The sequence below is a fragment of the Oncorhynchus kisutch genome, linkage group LG12, assembly GCF_002021735.2.
Source record: "Oncorhynchus kisutch isolate 150728-3 linkage group LG12, Okis_V2, whole genome shotgun sequence".
Lineage (NCBI taxonomy): Eukaryota > Metazoa > Chordata > Actinopteri > Salmoniformes > Salmonidae > Oncorhynchus > Oncorhynchus kisutch.
The window spans coordinates 16,333,960-16,352,523 of record NC_034185.2 but is presented as its reverse complement, the minus strand read 5'-3'; the positions used below and the strand labels follow the sequence as shown (position 1 = coordinate 16,352,523).

The 18,564-nt window shown below is 47.6% G+C and overlaps 1 protein-coding gene across 1 annotated transcript in view; it reads left to right on the top strand.

The window, feature by feature from the left end:
• Nucleotides 1-18,564, top strand: part of LOC109900597 (membrane-bound O-acyltransferase domain-containing protein 2) — a 111,390-nt gene that overhangs the window by 44,661 nt on the left and 48,165 nt on the right. The window contains exon 3 of the mRNA XM_031836982.1: nucleotides 14,070-14,147. Coding sequence (XP_031692842.1) covers nucleotides 14,070-14,147 — 78 coding nt within the window. The remainder of the gene's footprint in view (nucleotides 1-14,069; nucleotides 14,148-18,564) is intronic.

Sequence of the window (18,564 nt, the reverse complement as noted above, 5' to 3'; positions counted from 1 at the left end):
TAGTTGGCGCTCTTTATGCAGATCAGAGGAAGGATACGTAGCATACTTCTCATCCAAAGTGGCTATGGATTCACTCAGGTCCCGAAGTCGCTGAGAGCGAACTCTATTTGGTTGGCTGTATAAGAAATAATTTGGCCACGTAGGTATGCTTTGAGAGACTCCCATATGGTAGAGCAGGACATACCTGCTGTTGAATTAGTTTCTAGGAATAAGGTGATTTCAGAAGAAAGGAAATTGACAAACTCCTTATCTGAGAGTAAAATGGGGTTGAGACGCCATTGATAACACATAGGAGGTCGCTGGGGAAATTCTAACTCAAGCACTAATGGTGAATGGTCAGAGATAACAATACTCTCGTAAGTACACTGCCGAAGTTTTGGCAGAAGTTTTTTGTCCAAAAAGAACTAATCAATCCGGGAGTATGTTTGATGAACATGAGAATAAAAGGACTACTGTCTATCTGTAGGTTGTAGGAAATGCCAAGTCTCAAACATACCATATTTCTGAAGAAAAGATTAATAAGTAGGGCACATTTAGATGGGCCTGTAGTTCTTCATGAGGACTTGTCAAAAACTGGGGACATTTTTCAGTTGAAATCCCCCCCTAAAATGAACAAATGAGAATCTAAATTGGGTATAGCAGATTGAAACTTGTGTCATCCCAATTGGGAGCATAAACACTAGACAAAACAAGAGGGGTAGAAAACAGTTCACCAGTTACTATGATGTATTGTCCCTTAGGATCAGCAATAATCTCAGAAGCTACAAAGGGAGTAGCTTTATCAACCAAAATGGCAGCACCTCTTGATTTACTATGAAAGTTAGTGGAACACTTGACCAACCCAGTCCCTACGTATCCTAAAATGCTCACCAGTCCTCAAGTGAGTCTCTTGTAGAAATGCAACATTTGCATTCAAACCCTTTAAGTGTGTCAACACCCTCTTACGCTTCACAGGGTTGTTAACCCCTTTGATGTTCCACGAAATGTACTTGATCGCATTATTTCGGCCCCCCTGGGCATTCCCGTTATACAACCCTGTCATTAGAGCATAGGGTGGAAAAGCAATGAGTGCCTAAAAAAAACAGAATAACTTGTCTCAGAGTAATAATGTACGGCGGTAGATGTTTGGAAAAAGTACAGAAAAACAACAACAAAAAAAGACAGAATGACAACATTAGAACTGAACAATTCAACCTTGCCCCCTCCCCCCGTCCCAGACAGTACCTCCTCAAACAAGCTACAAGCCTAAATAGAACATGTTCTCTTCCCACAGTATGTCTGTGAGAGTGCGGTCTTAAACCTAAACCCACAGTCCCGCTCTTTATAGTCGCGTCCATCGGTATCTAGCCCACCCAATTTACCTACCTCATCCTCATACTGTTTTTATTTTATTAACTTTTCTGCTCTTTTGCACATCAGTATTTCTACCTGCACATGTTCATCTGATCATTTATCACTCCAGTGTTAATCTGCTAAATTGTAATTATTCACTCCTATGGCCTATTTATTGCCTACCTCCTCATGCCTTTTGCACACAATGTATATAGATTATTTAAAAAAGAATTGTACTATGTTATTGACTTGTTTATTGTTTACTCCATGTTGAAATCTGTGTTGTTGTCTGTTAACACTGCTATGCTTTATCTTGGCCAGGTTGCAGTTGCAAATGAGAACTTGCTCTCAACTAGCCTACCTGGTTAAATAAAGGTGAAATAAAAATAAACAAAATATGTTTCGTTGACATGCTGACATTCGAAAGCAAAGTGTCTTTGTTTTTACGGAAAGGGATCACCAAACTAATATTTGAAAATAAATACGGTTCTGCTGCAAAATTCACATAAACTTTAAGAATACCGCGTGAGCAAACGGAAAACACGTCAGTTGCACTTGGCGTCCCTCCAATCTCCCCACACAGAGAGATTTGTGATGAAAACCTCCTCCAGAGCACTCAGGACCTCGGACTGGGGCGAAGGTTCACCTTCCAGCAGGACAACGACCCTAAGCACACAGCCAAGACAACGCAGGAGTGGCTTCGGGACAAGTCTCTGAATGTCTTTGAGTGGCCCAGCCAGAGCCCAGAGTTGAACCCGAGCAAACATCTCCGGAGAGACCTGAAAATAGCTGTCCAGCGACGCTCTCCATCCAACCTGACAGAGTTTGAAAAATTTTTTTTAAAGCAGACATTGAATATCCCTTTCAGCATGGTGAAGTTATTAATTATTAATCACTACAAAGATACAGGCGTCCTTCATAACTCAGTTGCCGGAGAGGAAGGAAGACAGGGATTTCACCATAAGGCCAATGGTTTTATTTTTTCTTTATTTCTCCTTTATTTAACCAGGTAGGCTAGTTGAGAACAAATTCTAATTTACAACTGCGACCTGGCCAAGATAAAGCAAAGCAGTTCGACACATAAAACAACAACAACAGGGTTACACATGGACTAAACGAACATACAGTCAATAATACAGTAGAAAAAGTCTATACAGTGTGTGCAAATGAGGTAAGATAAGGGAGGTATGGCAATAAATTGGTCATGGTGGCAAAGTCATTACAATATACCAATTAAACACTGGAGTGATAGATATGCAGAAGATGAATGTGCAAGTAGAGATACTGGGGTGTAAAGGAGCAAGATAAATAAATACAGTATGGGGATGAGGTAGTTGGATGGGCTATTTACAGATGGGCTATGTACAGGTGCAGTGATCTCTGATCTGCTCTGACAGGTGGTGCTTAAAGCTAGTGAGGTAGATATGAGTCTCCAGCTTCAGTGATTTTTGCAGTGCGTTCCAGTCATTGGCAGCAGAGAACTGGAAAGGAAGGCGGCCAAATGAGGAATTGGCTTTGGGGGTGACCAGTGAAATATACCTGCTGCAGCGCATGCTACTGGTGGGTGCTGCTATGGTGACCAGTGAGCTGAGATAAGGCGGGGCTTTACCTAGCAAATATTTGTAGATGACCTGGAGCCAGTGGGTTTGGTAATGAGTATGAAGCGAGGGCCAACCAACGAGAGCGTATAGGTCGCAGTGGTGGATAATATATGGGGCTTTGGTGACAAAACAGATGGCACTGTGATAGACTACATCCAGTTTGCTGAGTAGAGTGTTGGAGGCTATTTTGTAGATGACATCGCCGAAGTCGAGGATCGGTAGGATAGTCAGTTTTATGAGGGTATGTTTGGCAGCATGAGTGAAGGATGCTTTGTTGCGAAATAGGAAGCCTATTCTAGATTTAATTTTGGATTGGAGATGCTTAATGTGAGTCTGGAATGAGAGTTTACAGTCTAGCCAGACACCTAGGTATTTATAGTTGTCCACATATTCTAGATCAGAAGCGTCCAGAGTAGTGATGCTGGATGGGCGGGCAGGTGCGGGCAGTGGTCGGTTGAAGAGCATGCATTTAGTTTTACTTGCATTTAAGAGCAGTTGGAGGCCACAGAAGGAGAGTTGTATGGCATCTGGAGGTTAGTTAACACAGTGTCAAAGAAGGGCCAGAAGTATACAGAATGGTGTTGTCTGCGTAGAGGTGGATCAGAGAATCACCTGCAGCAAGAGCGACATCAGTGATGTATACAGAGAAGAGAGTCGCCCCGAGGAATTGAGCCCTGTGGCACACCCATAGAGACCGCCAGAGGTCCGGACAACAGGCCCTCCGATTTGACCCACTGAACTCTATCAGAGAAGTAGTTGGTGAACTAGGCGAGGCAGTTGTTTGAGAAACCAAGGCTGTTGTCTGCCAATAAAAATGTGGCGATTGACAGAGTAGAAAGCCTCGGCCAGGTCGACGAATACGGCTGCGCAGTAATGTCTCTTATCGATGGCTGTTATGATATCGTTTAGGACCTTGAGCGGGGCTGAGGTGCACCCATGACCAGCTCTGAAACCAGATTGCATGGCGGAGAAGGTACGGTGGGATTCGAAAAGGTCGGTAATCTGTTTGTTAACTTGGCTTTTGAAGACCTTAGAAAGACAGGGTAGGATAGATATTGGTCTGTAGCAGTTTGGGTCAAGAGTGTCTCCCCCTTTGAAGAGGGGGATGATCGTGGCAGCTTTCCAATCTTTGGGAATCTTGGACGATACGAAAGAGAGGTTGAACAGGCTAGTAATATGGGTTGCAATAATTTTGGCAGATAGTTTTAGAAAGAGAGGGTCCAGATTGTCTACCCCGGCTGATTGGTAGGGGGTCCAGATTTTGCAGCTCTTTCAGAACATCAGCTATCTGGATTTGGGTGGAGAAATGGGGAAAGCTTGGGCAAGTTGTTGTGGGGGGTGCAGGGCAGTTGACCGGGGTAGGGGTAGCCAGGTGGAAAGCATGGCCAGCCGTAGGAAAATGCTTATTGAAGTTCTCAATTATAGTGGATTTATCGGTGGTGACAATGTTTCCTAGCCTCAGTGCAGTGGGCAGCTGGGAGGATGAGGTGCTCTTATTATCCATGGACTTTAGTGTCCCAGAAATGTTTTGAGTTTGTCCTACAGGATACACATTTCTGTTTGAAAAAGCTAGCCTAACTGCCTGTGTATATTGGTTCTTAACTTCCCGGAAAGTTGCATATCACGGGGGCTATATGATGCTAATGCAGTATACCACAGGGTGTTTTTGTGCTGGTCAAGGGCAGTCAGGTCTGGAGTGAACCAAGGGCTATACCTGTTCCTGACGGGATGAGGTCATTATCCTTCCAGGATACCCGGGCCAGGTCGATTAGAAAGGCCTGCTCGCGGAAGTGTTTTAGGGAGCGTTTGACAGTGATGAGGGGTGGTCGTTTGACCACAGACCCATTACGGATGCAGGCATTGAGGCAGTGATCGCTGAGATCTTGATTGAAAACAGCAGAGGTGTATTTGGAGGGCAAGTTGGTTAGGATGATATCTATGAGGATGCCCATTTTTACGGATTTGGGGTTGTACCTGGTAGGTTCATTGATCATTTGTGTGAGATTGAGGGCATCAAGCTTAGATTGCAGGGTGGCTGGGGTGTTAAGCATGTCCCAGTTTAGGTCACCTAGCAGCACGAGCTCTGAAGATAGATGGGGGGCAATCAATTCACATATGATGTCCAGGGCACAGCTGGGGGCAGAGGGTGGTCTATAGCAAGTGGCAATGGTGAGAGACTTGTTTCTGGAAAGGTGGATTTTTAAAAGTAGAAGCTCAAAATGTTTGGGTACAGACCTGGATAGTAAGACAGACATGGCTAGGACATCTGGGTTGGCTGAGTGTGCTAAAGCAGTGAATAAAACCAACTTAGGGAGGAGGCTTCTAATGTTGACATGCATGAGAGCACCTGGGGAATAGGAGTGGAGGTAGGCACTGCAGGGCCTGGATTAACCTCTACATCATCAGAGGAACAGAGGAGGAGTAGGATAAGGGTACGGCTAAAGGCTGTAAAAACTGGTCTTCTAGTACGTTTGGAACAGAGAGTACAAGGAGCAGGTTTCTGGGTGCGATAGAATAGATTCAAGGCATAATGTACAGACAAAGGTATGGTAGGATGTGAATACGTTGGAGGTAAACCTAGGCATTGTGTGATGATGAGAGAGAGATTGTCTCTAGAAACATTTTAATCCAGCCGATGTCACCACATGTGTGGGAGGTGGAGCTAAAGGGTTGGCTAAGGCATATTGAGCAGGGCTAGAGGCTCTACAGTGAAATAAGACAATCACTAACCAGAACTGCAATGGACAAGGCATATTGACATGAGGGAGAGGCATGTGTAGCCAAGTGATCATAGGAGTCCAGTGAGTAGTTAGGCTGGCTGGAAACACGGCGATTTAGACAGCTAGCAGGCCGGGGCTAGCAAGCTAGCAGAAAGGCTATGGAGGAAGTCTGTTATAGCATCCTCGTGCGGTTACGTCGAATAGAACAGTTGTGATGGAGTAGTAGGGTTCCGTGTAGCAAAGGGGTTCAGTCCAGCAAAGGGGTTCAGTCCAATTGGCATAATGGGTATAGTGAAATTGGCCGATGGATTTCTTCAGCTAACAGTCCAATATGCTCTAGACAGATAGCGGGCCGAGGATAGCAGGCTAGCAGATGGGCATTCTGGGGACGTCGTGGCGTAGGCGCCAGTTGAATAACCCCTTTGGGCAGATTACGTCAGTAGTCCAGTCGTGAAGGAGCTCCATACCGGCAGTAAAAGGGGTCCGGGCCAATTAGCAAAATTGGTGTGGTAGACCCGGAGTGGCTGATGGACCTCTTCAGATAGCCGGGAGATAGGCCTAGCATGGGCTAGCTCCAGGCTAATTGGTGCTTGCTAGCACTAATTGCCAGCACTAATTGGTGCTAATTGGTGCTTGCTAGCTTGTTAGCTGAGAGTAGCCACTCGGATTGCAGCTAGCTAGCTGCGATGATCCAGGTGAAAAGGTTCAGAGCTTGCGATAGGAATCCGGGGATATGGAGAGAAAATAGGTCCGGTATGCTCTGGTTTGAATCGCATTGTGCAAATTGGCGAGAGTTTTCAGAGCTAAAGGTTAGCTGATGACTGCTAGCAGTGGTTAACTGGCTAGTAGCTAGTTAACTTCCTAGCTTCTGTTGGGGGATTCCGGTTCCGAAGAAAGAAAAAAAACAGATCCACACCACATTGGGTTGCAGGAGAGTATTTTGAAGTTGAGGTTTAGAAATATATAAAAAGGGTATGAAAAGGGATATACATGGGATTACGACAGGATGAGGACAAAGATGTCTGACTGCTACGCCATCTTGGACAGACCAGTGACTTTAAAACAATTGCAGAGTTTAATGGCTGTGATAGCAGAAAACTACTAACCTAATTGACAGAGTGAAAAGAAGGAAGTTTGCAAAAATGAACTAAAGGAAAACTGCTAAATATTTGGCAAAGAAATTGTCTTTATGTCCTGAATACAAAGTGTTATGCTTGGGGCAAATCCAGCACAACACATCACTGAGTACCAGTCTTCATATTTTCAAGCATATTGCTGGTTGCATCATGTTATGGGTATCCTTGTCATCGGCAAGGACGGTGGAGTTTTTCAGTTTAAAAATAAATGGAATAGATCGAAGCACAGGCAACATCCTAGAGGAAAATCTGGTTCTGTCTGCTTTCCAACAGACACTGGGAGACAAATTCACCTTTCAGCAAGACTAACCTAAAACACAAGGACAAATATACACAGGAGTTGCTTACCAAGACCACATTGAATGTTCCTGAGTGGCCTAGTTATAGTTTTGACTTAAATCGGCTTGAAAATCAATGGCAAGGCTTGAAAATGGCTGTCTAGCAATGATCAACAACCAATTTGACAGAGCTTGAAGAATTGTAAAAATAATAATGTACACATCCAGGTGTGCAAAGCTCTTTGAGACTTACCCAGAAAGACTCACGGCTGTAATCGCTGCCAAAGGTGACTGAAAAGGATTGTGGATGGATATAACTGAAAAGGATTGTGGATGGATATAACTGAAAAGGACTGTGGATGGATATGACTGAAAAGGACTGTGGATGGATATGACTGAATAGGACTGTGGATGGATATGACTGAATAGGACTGTGGATGGATATGACTGAAAAGGACTGTGGATGGATATGACTGAAAAGGACTGTGGATGGATATGACTGAAAAGGACTGTGGATGGATATGACTGAATAGGACTGTGGATGGATATGACTGAATAGGACTGTGGATGGATATGACTGAATAGGACTGTGGATGGATATGACTGAATAGGACTGTGGATGGATATGACTGAATAGGACTGTGGATGGATATGACTGAAAAGGACTGTGGATGGATATGACTGAAGAGGACTGTGGGTGGATATGACTGAAAAGGACTGTGGATGGATATGACTGAATAGGACTGTGGATGGATATGACTGAAAAGGACTGTGGATGGATATGACTGAATAGGACTGTGGATGGATATGACTGAATAGGACTGTGGATGGATATGACTGAATAGGACTGTGGATGGATATGACTAAATAGGACTGTGGATGGATATGACTGAATAGGACTGGATGGATATGACTGAATAGGACTGTGGATGGATATGACTGAATAGGACTGTGGATGGATATGACTGAATAGGACTGTGGATGGATATGACTGAATAGGACTGTGGATGGATATGACTGAATAGGACTGTGGATGGATATGACTGAATAGGACTGTGGATGGATTTGACTGAATAGGACTGTGGATGGATTTGACTGAATAGGACTGTGGATGGATATGACTGAATAGGACTGTGGATGGATATGACTGAATAGGACTGTGGATGGATATGACTGAATAGGACTGTGGATGGATATGACTGAATAGGACTGTGGATGGATATGACTGAATAGGACTGTGGATGGATATGACAATAGGACTGTGGATGGATATGACTGAATAGGACTGTGGATGGATTTGACTGAATAGGACTGTGGATGGATATGACTTAGTAGGACTGTGGATGGATATTATAGGTAGTGGGACAATTAGAGTATTCACATGCTGCCTCTTGGTAACTGTTACTGAAACATTTCAAGCTAGCATATGAAAAAACTGCCTCCAAGTACAGTTAAATGAGTGAACAAAAAAAAGTAGGCCAGTGTGTGTGTGTGTGTGTGTGTGTGTGTGTGTGTGTGTGTAAAATGACCAAAATAGGACTCTCCCCCCTCTAACCTGATTAATGGGGAGGGGGCGTACCAAGGGATACCATGCCAGTATGGGTACGCCAATAGATTTATTATCAGGCCAATACGCTGCTGGACTCTTCACCGACCATTGCTCCCCACTCAGGGCTGAATCAATGTTTATTAGCGCTGCTAAAAGAGTTAATTAATTAACAGATCTGCTTTAATAAGAGGAACAGGTCGATGCACCGATGAGGCCTGATGCAAATGAGAGTTGCATCCCCAAAGTGGCACACTATTCCCTACTTAGTCCACTTCTTTTGACCAGAGCTCAATGGACCATGGTCAAAAGTAGTGCACTAAATAAGACATAGCGTGGGATGCAGACAGGGACTGAGTGCCAGAACGTTTAGTTGTAACACAGTAAACTCTCTCTGATTTTATCACACCCACACACATATTTACAGGGGGTGCATCCCAAAAGGCACCCTATTCCCATAGGTCTCTGGTCAACAGTAGTGCACTATGTAAGGAGTCGGCCACATTTAAATGGGGCGCCGTTTGTAACATGCTGTACATTGTGAACATATGAATTCCCTGCCACAAAATGGCTTGCAAACATTGCAATCCTTTTGCCCACAAAATGACACACGTGGCCAAATGAGGTCAAAACTAGACAAAGCGTTTTTAATGTAAACAACAACTGGGTAAAGGACTTGTAGCACTAAATGATGTGCTTATGATGTGTTGTGTATCCACTATGGCTTTGCTACTGTGGCCCAGTCATGCTGTTGAGTGTGTGTGTAGTCTGTGAATGTGTGTTAAATGAAGCTAATGTGCATTTGATGCCAGGGACAAATGGTTCTCTCTAGGCAGACTGGGCCCATGAATCTTGGCCCATTACTCTGACAGGCACATACAGAGCCTTCAGAATGTATTCACACCACTTTACTTTTTGACATTTTGTTGTTTCACAGCCTGAATTTAAAATGGATTCAATTTAGTTTTTTTTGTCACTGTTCTGCACACAATACCCCATAATGTCAAAGTGGAATTATGTTTTTCCAACATTTTGCAAATTAATTAAAAATTCTAAGCTGAAATGTCTTGAGTCAATAAGTATTCAACTCTTTTGTTATGGCAAGCCTAAATAAGTTCAGTACCAATGTGCTTAACAAGTCACATAATAAGTTGCATAGACTCACACTAATAGTGTTCAACATGATTTTTGAATGACTACTTTAACTCTGTACCCCACACACACACACAAGTATCCGTAAGGTCCCTCAGTCAAGTAGTGAATTTCAAACACAGATTCACACACAAAGACCAGAGCGGTTATCCAATGCCTCAGAAAGAAGGGTACCTGTTGGTAGATGGGTAAAAAAATGAGACATTGAATATCCCTTTGAGCATGGTAAAGTTATTAATTCCACAATTGGTGGTGTATCAATATGACCGAACTCAGTTGCTGGAAAGGAAGGAAACCGCTCAGGGATATCACCATGAGGCCAATGGTGACTTTAAAACAGTTAGAGTTTAATGGCTGTGATAAGAGAACTGAGGATGGGTCAACAACATTTTAGTTACTCCATAATACTAACCTAAATGACAGAGTGAAAAGAAGGAAGACTGTACAGAATACAAATATTCCAAACATGCATCCCTGTTTGCAATAAGGCACTAAAGTAAAACTGGAAAAAAGTGACAAAGAAATTAACTTTATGTCCTAAATACAAAGGGTTATGTTTGGGGCAAATCCAACAACTCATCACTGAGTACCATTCTTTGTATTTTCAAGCATGATGGTGGCTGCATCATGTTATGGTTATGCTTGTCATCGGCAAGAACTAGGGAGTTATTTTTATTTATAAATATATAAATATATATATATAACTGAATAGTGTTAAGCACCGGCAAAATCCTATAGGAACACCTGGTTCAGTCTGCTTTCCAACAGACACTGGGAGACAATTTCACCTTTCAGCAGGACAATAACCTAAAACACAAGGACAAATATACACTGGAGTTGCTTACCTAGACGATATTGAATGTTCCTGAGTGGCCTAGTTATAGTTCTGTCTTAAATCATGTTGAAAATCTATGGCAACATGAGAATGGCTTTCTAGCAATGATCAATAACCAACTTGACTGCTTGAAGAATTGTAAAAAATAATAATGTGCAAATATTGTACAATCCAGATGTACAAAGCTCTTAGAGACTTACCCAGAAAGACTCACAGCTGTAATTGCTTCAAAGGTGATTCTAACATGTATTGGTTTGGAATAGTTATGTAAATGAGATATTTATGCATTTAATTTTCAATACATTTGCAAACATTTCCAAAAACATGTTTTCACTTTGAAATTATGGGATATTTTGTGTATATGGGTGAGGAAAAAATATCATCCATTTTGAATTCAGGCAGTGACATAACAAGATGTGGTGTAAGTCAAGGGGGATGAATACTTTCTGAAGGCACTGTTTATGGCACAGAGGACAGGGAGGATGGGGGGGAGGGAGAGAGACAAGGAGGATGGGGGGGAATGAGAGAGACTGGGAGGATGGGGGGGAAGGAGAGAGACTGGGAGGATGGAGGGAAGGAGAGAGACTGGGAGGATGGAGGGAAGGAGAGAGACAGGGAGGATGGAGGGAAGGAGAGAGACAGGGAGGATGAGGGGGAGGGAGAGAGACGGGGAGGGAAGGAGAGATAGGGAGGATGGAGGGAAGGAGAGATAGGGAGGATGGAGGGAAGGAGAGAGACTGGGAGGATGGAGGGAAGTAGAGAGACGGGGAGGTTGGGGGGGAGGAGAGAGATGGGAGGATTGGGGGGAGGGAGAGAGACTGGGAGGGAAGGAGAGACAGGGAGGATGGAGGGAAGGAGAGAGACTGGGAGGATGAAGGGAAGGAGAGAGACAGAGGATGGAGGGAAGGAGAGAGACAGAGGATGGAGGGAAGGAGAGAGACTGGAGGATGGAGGGAAGGAGAGAGACGGAGAGGATGGAGGGAAGGAGAGAGACGGAGAGGATGGAGGGAAGGAGAGAGACGGAGAGGATGGAGGGAAGGAGAGAGATGGGAGGATTGGGGGGAGGGAGAGAGACGGGGAGGGAAGGAGAGACTGGGAGGATGGAGGGAAGGAGAGAGACTGGGAGGATGGAGGGAAGGATAGAGACGGGAGGATGGAGGGAAGGAGAGAGACGGAGAGGATGGAGGGAAGGAGAGAGACTGGAAGGAAGGAGAGAGACGGGAGGATGGAGGGAAGGAAGGAGAGAGACGGGGAGGATGGAGGGAAGGAAGGAGAGAGACGGGGAGGATGGGGGGAAGGAAGGAGAGAGACTGGGAGGATGGGTGGAAGGAAGGAGAGAGACGGGAGGATGGGGGGAAGGAAGGAGAGAGACGGGAGGATGGAGGGAAGGAATGAGAGAGACGGGAGGATGGAGGGAAGGAAGGAGAGAGACGGGAGGATGGAGGGAAGGAGCGAGACGGGAGGATGGAGGGAAGGAGAGAGACGGGGAGGATGGAGGGAAGGAGAGAGACGGGGAGGATGGAGGGAAGGAGAGAGACGGGGAGGATGGAGGGAAGGAGAGAGACGGGGAGGATGGAGGGAAGGAGAGAGACGGGGAGGATGGAGGGAAGGAGAGAGACGGGGAGGATGGAGGGAAGGAGAGAGACGGGGAGGATGGAGGGAAGGAGAGAGACTGGAAGGAAGGAGAGAGACGGGGAGGATGGAGGGAAGGAAGGAGAGAGACGGGGAGGATGGAGGGAAGGAAGGAGAGAGACGGGGAGGATGGGGGGAAGGAAGGAGAGAGACTGGGAGGATGGGTGGAAGGAAGGAGAGAGACGGGAGGGATGGGGGGAAGGAAGGAGAGAGACGGGAGGATGGAGGGAAGGAATGAGAGAGACGGGAGGATGGAGGGAAGGAAGGAGAGAGACGGGAGGATGGAGGGAAGGAGAGAGACGGGAGGATGGAGGGAAGGAGAGAGACGGGGAGGATGGAGGGAAGGAGAGAGACGGGAGGATGGAGGGAAGGAGAGAGACGGGGAGGATGGAGGGAAGGGAGGGGGAGAGAGACGGGGAGGATGGAGGGAAGGAGAGAGACGGGGAGGATGGAGGGAAGGAGAGAGACGGGGAGGATGGAGGGAAGGAGAGAGACGGGGAGGATGGAGGGAAGGAGAGAGACGGGAGGATGGAGGGAAGGAGAGAGACGGGGAGGATGGAGGGAAGGAGAGAGACGGGGAGGATGGAGGGAAGGAGAGAGACGGGAGGATGGAGGGAGGAGAGAGACGGGAGGATGGAGGGAAGGAGAGAGACGGGGAGGATGGAGGGAAGGAGAGAGACGGGGAGGATGGAGGGAAGGAGAGAGACGGGGAGGATGGAGGGAAGGAGAGAGACGGGGAGGATGGAGGGAAGGAGAGAGACGGGGAGGATGGAGGGAAGGAGAGAGACGGGGAGGATGGAGGAAGGAGGAGAAGACGGGGAGGATGGAGAGGAAGGAAGGAGAGAGACGGGGAGGATGGATGGAGGGAAGGAAGGAGAGAGACGGGGAGGATGGATGGAGGAAGGAAGGAGAGAGACGGGGAGGATGGATGGAGGGAAGGAAGGAGAGAGACGGGGAGGATGGATGGAGGGAAGGAAGGAGAGAGACGGGGAGGATGGATGGAGGGAAGGAAGGAGAGAGACGGGGAGGATGGATGGAGGGAAGGAAGGAGAGAGACGGGGAGGATGGATGGAGGGAAGGAAGGAGAGAGACGGGGAGGATGGATGGAGGGAAGGAAGGAGAGAGACGGGGAGGATGGATGGAGGAAGGAAGGAGAGAGACGGGGAGGATGGATGGAGGGAAGGAAGGAGAGAGACGGGGAGGATGGATGGAGGAAGGAAGGAGAGAGACGGGGAGGATGGATGGAGGGAAGGAAGGAGAGAGACGGGGAGGATGGATGGAGGAAGGAAGGAGAGAGACGGGGAGGATGGATGGAGGAAGGAAGGAGAGAGACGGGGATGGATGGAGGGAAGGAAGGAGAGAGACGGGAGGATGGAGGGAAGGAAGGAGGAGAGAGACTGGGAGGATGGAGGGACTGGAGGATGGAGGGAAGGAGAGAGACTGGGAGGATGGAGGAAGGAGAGAGACTGGGGAGGATGGAGGGAAGGAGAGAGACGGGGAGGATGGAGGGAAGGAGAGAGACGGGGAGGATGGAGGGAAGGAGAGAGACGGGGAGGATGGAGGGAGGAGAGAGACGAGAGGATGGAGGGAAGGAGAGAGACGGGGAGGATGGAGGGAAGGAGAGAGACGGGGAGGATGGAGGGAAGGAGAGAGACTGGGAGGATGGAGGGAAGGAGAGAGACTGGGAGGATGGAGGGAAGGAGAGAGACTGGGAGGATGGAGGGAAGGAGAGAGACGGGGAGGATGGAGGGAAGGAGAGACATTGAAGGTGGGAAATAGTGAATATTATGTCTGTGATTGATTATGAACCGTTAATCACCTCTCTCTCTGTATGTAGGTATGCTCTCCACTTCCTGGTTCAGAGTGGGCTCACCTATGGCATCATGATCCTCACTGGAGTAGAACACATGCACAAGTAAGTCCAGTGTGTCTGTGTCTTTCTGTGTGTTTTCGTGCCTGTGCTGGTGTGTTGTCCAGGGTATGAGTAGTCTATGAAGGTCTGTCTGAATTATGATGTGCAGACTGGCTACAGATGTCATGCAGACTGGCTACAGATGTCATGCAGACTGGGCTACAGATGTCATTGCAGACTGGCTACAGATGTCATGCAGACTGGCTACAGATGTCATGCAGACTGGCTACAGATGTCATGCAGACTGGCTACAGATGTCATGCAGACTGGCTACAGATGTCATGCAGACTGGCTACAGATGTCATGCAGACTGGCTACAGATGTCATGCAGGACTGGCTACAGATGTCATGCAGACTGGCTACAGATGTCATGCAGACTGGCTACAGATGTCATGCAGGACTGGCTACAGATGTCATGCAGACTGGCTACAGATGTCATGCAGACTGGCTACAGATGTCATGCAGATTCATGGACTGTACAGATGCCATGCAGACTGGCTACAGATGTCATGCAGACTGGCTACAGATGTCATGCAGGACTGGCTACAGATGTCATGCAGACTGGCTACAGATGTCATGCTGGACTGCTACAGATGTCATGCTGGACTGGCTACAGATGTCATGCTGGACTGGCTACAGATGTCATGTGGACTGGCTTGGCGTACAGATGTCATGCAGACTGGCTACAGATGTCATGCAGATGTCTAGCAGACTGGCTACAGAATGTCATGCAGACTGGCTACAGATGTCATGCAGACTGGCTACAGATGCCATGCAGGACTGGCTACAGATGCCATGCAGACTGGCTACAGATGTCATGCAGGACTGGCTACAGATGTCATGCAGACTGGCTACAGATGTCATGCAGACTGGCTACAGATGTCATGCAGATGTCATGCAGACTGGCTACAGATGTCATGCAGATGCCATGCAGACTGGCTACAGATGTCATGCAGATGTCATGCAGACTGGCTACAGATGTCATGCAGACTGGCTACAGATGTCATGCAGATGTCATGCAGACTGGCTACAGATGTCATGCTGGACTGGCTACAGATGTCATGCTGGACTGGCTACAGATGTCATGCTGGACTGGCTACAGATGTCATGCTGGACTGGCTACAGATGTCATGCTGGACTGGCTACAGATGTCATGCTGGACTGGCTACAGATGTCATGCTGGACTGGCTACAGATGTCATGCAGACTGGCTACAGATGTCATGCAGACTGGCTACAGATGTCATGCAGACTGGCTACAGATGTCATGCAGACTGGCTACAGATGTCATGCAGACTGGCTACAGATGTCATGCAGATGTCATGCAGACTGGCTACAGATGCCATGCAGACTGGCTACAGATGTCATGCTGGACTGGCTACAGATGTCATGCTGGACTGGCCTAGCATGTCATCTGACTGGCTACAGTGTCATGCTGGACTGGCTACAGATGTCATGCTGGACTGGCTACAGATGTCATGCAGACTGGCTACAGATGTCATGCAGGACTGGCTACAGATGTCATGCAGACTGGCTACAGATGTCATGCAGACTGGCATGCAGACTGGCTTACAGATGCCATGCAGACTGGCTACAGATGTCATGCAGACTGGCTACAGATGTCATGCAGACTGGCTACAGATGTCATGCAGGACTGGCTACAGATGTCATTGCAGATGTCATGCAGACTGGCATACAGATTGTCATGCTGGACTGGCTACAGATGTCATGCTGGACTGGCTACAGATGTCATGCTGGACTGGCTACAGATGTCATGCTGGACTGGCTACAGATGTCATGCTGGACTGGCTACAGATGTCATGCAGACTGGCTACAGATGTCATGCTGGACTGGCTACAGATGTCATGCAGACTGGCTACAGATGCCATGCAGACTGGCTACAGATGTCATGCAGACTGGCTACAGATGTCATGCAGACTGGCTACAGATGTCATGCAGACTGGCTACAGATGTCATGCAGACTGGCTACAGATGTCATGCAGACTGGCTACAGATGTCATGCAGACTGGCTACAGATGTCATGCAGACTGGCTACAGATGTCATGCAGACTGGCTACAGATGTCATGCAGACTGGCTACAGATGTCATGCAGACTGGCTACAGATGTCATGCAGATGTCATGCAGACTGGCTACAGATGTCATGCAGACTGGCTACAGATGTCATGCAGACTGGCTACAGATGTCATGCAGATGTCATGCTGGACTGGCTACAGATGTCATGCTGGACTGGCTACAGATGTCATGCTGGACTGGCTACAGATGTCATGCAGACTGGCTACAGATGTCATGCAGACTGGCTACAGATGTCATGCAGATGTCATGCAGACTGGCTACAGATGCCATGCAGACTGGCTACAGATGTCATGCAGACTGGCTACAGATGTCATGCAGACTGGCTACAGATGTCATGCTGGACTGGCTACAGATGTCATGCTGGACTGGCTACAGATGTCATGCTGGACTGGCTACAGATGTCATGCTGGACTGGCTACAGATGTCATGCAGACTGGCTACAGATGTCATGCAGACTGGCTACAGATGTCATGCAGATGTCATGCAGACTGGCTACAGATGTCATGCAGACTGGCTACAGATGCCATGCAGACTGGCTACAGATGCCATGCAGACTGGCTACAGATGCCATGCAGACTGGCTACAGATGCCATGCAGACTGGCTACAGATGCCATGCAGACTGGCTACAGATGCCATGCAGACTGGCTACAGATGTCATGCAGACTGGCTACAGATGTCATGCAGACTGGCTACAGATGTCATGCAGATGTCATGCAGACTGGCTACAGATGTCATGCAGATGCCATGCAGACTGGCTACAGATGTCATGCAGATGTCATGCAGACTGGCTACAGATGTCATGCAGACTGGCTACAGATGTCATGCTGGACTGGCTACAGATGTCATGCTGGACTGGCTACAGATGTCATGCTGGACTGGCTACAGATGTCATGCTGGACTGGCTACAGATGTCATGCTGGACTGGCTACAGATGTCATGCTGGACTGGCTACAGATGTCATGCAGACTGGCTACAGATGTCATGCAGACTGGCTACAGATGTCATGCAGACTGGCTACAGATGTCATGCAGACTGGCTACAGATGTCATGCAGATGTCATGCAGACTGGCTACAGATGCCATGCAGACTGGCTACAGATGTCATGCTGGACTGGCTACAGATGTCATGCTGGACTGGCTACAGATGTCATGCTGGACTGGCTACAGATGTCATGCTGGACTGGCTACAGATGTCATGCAGACTGGCTACAGATGTCATGCAGACTGGCTACAGATGTCATGCAGACTGGCTACAGATGTCATGCAGATGTCATGCAGACTGGCTACAGATGCCATGCAGACTGGCTACAGATGTCATGCAGACTGGCTACAGATGTCATGCAGACTGGCTACAGATGTCATGCAGACTGGCTACAGATGTCATGCAGATGTCATGCAGACTGGCTACAGATGTCATGCTGGACTGGCTACAGATGTCATGCTGGACTGGCTACAGATGTCATGCTGGACTGGCTACAGATGTCATGCAGACTGGCTACAGATGTCATGCTGGACTGGCTACAGATGTCATGCAGACTGGCTACAGATGCCATGCAGACTGGCTACAGATGTCATGCAGACTGGCTACAGATGTCATGCAGACTGGCTACAGATGTCATGCAGACTGGCTACAGATGTCATGCAGACTGGCTACAGATGTCATGCAGACTGGCTACAGATGTCATGCAGACTGGCTACAGATGTCATGCAGACTGGCTACAGATGTCATGCAGACTGGCTACAGATGTCATGCAGACTGGCTACAGATGTCATGCAGACTGGCTACAGATGTCATGCAGATGTCATGCAGACTGGCTACAGATGTCATGCAGACTGGCTACAGATGTCATGCAGACTGGCTACAGATGTCATGCAGATGTCATGCTGGACTGGCTACAGATGTCATGCTGGACTGGCTACAGATGTCATGCTGGACTGGCTACAGATGTCATGCAGACTGGCTACAGATGTCATGCAGACTGGCTACAGATGTCATGCAGATGTCATGCAGACTGGCTACAGATGCCATGCAGACTGGCTACAGATGTCATGCAGACTGGCTACAGATGTCATGCAGACTGGCTACAGATGTCATGCTGGACTGGCTACAGATGTCATGCTGGACTGGCTACAGATGTCATGCTGGACTGGCTACAGATGTCATGCTGGACTGGCTACAGATGTCATGCAGACTGGCTACAGATGTCATGCAGACTGGCTACAGATGTCATGCAGATGTCATGCAGACTGGCTACAGATGTCATGCAGACTGGCTACAGATGCCATGCAGACTGGCTACAGATGCCATGCAGACTGGCTACAGATGC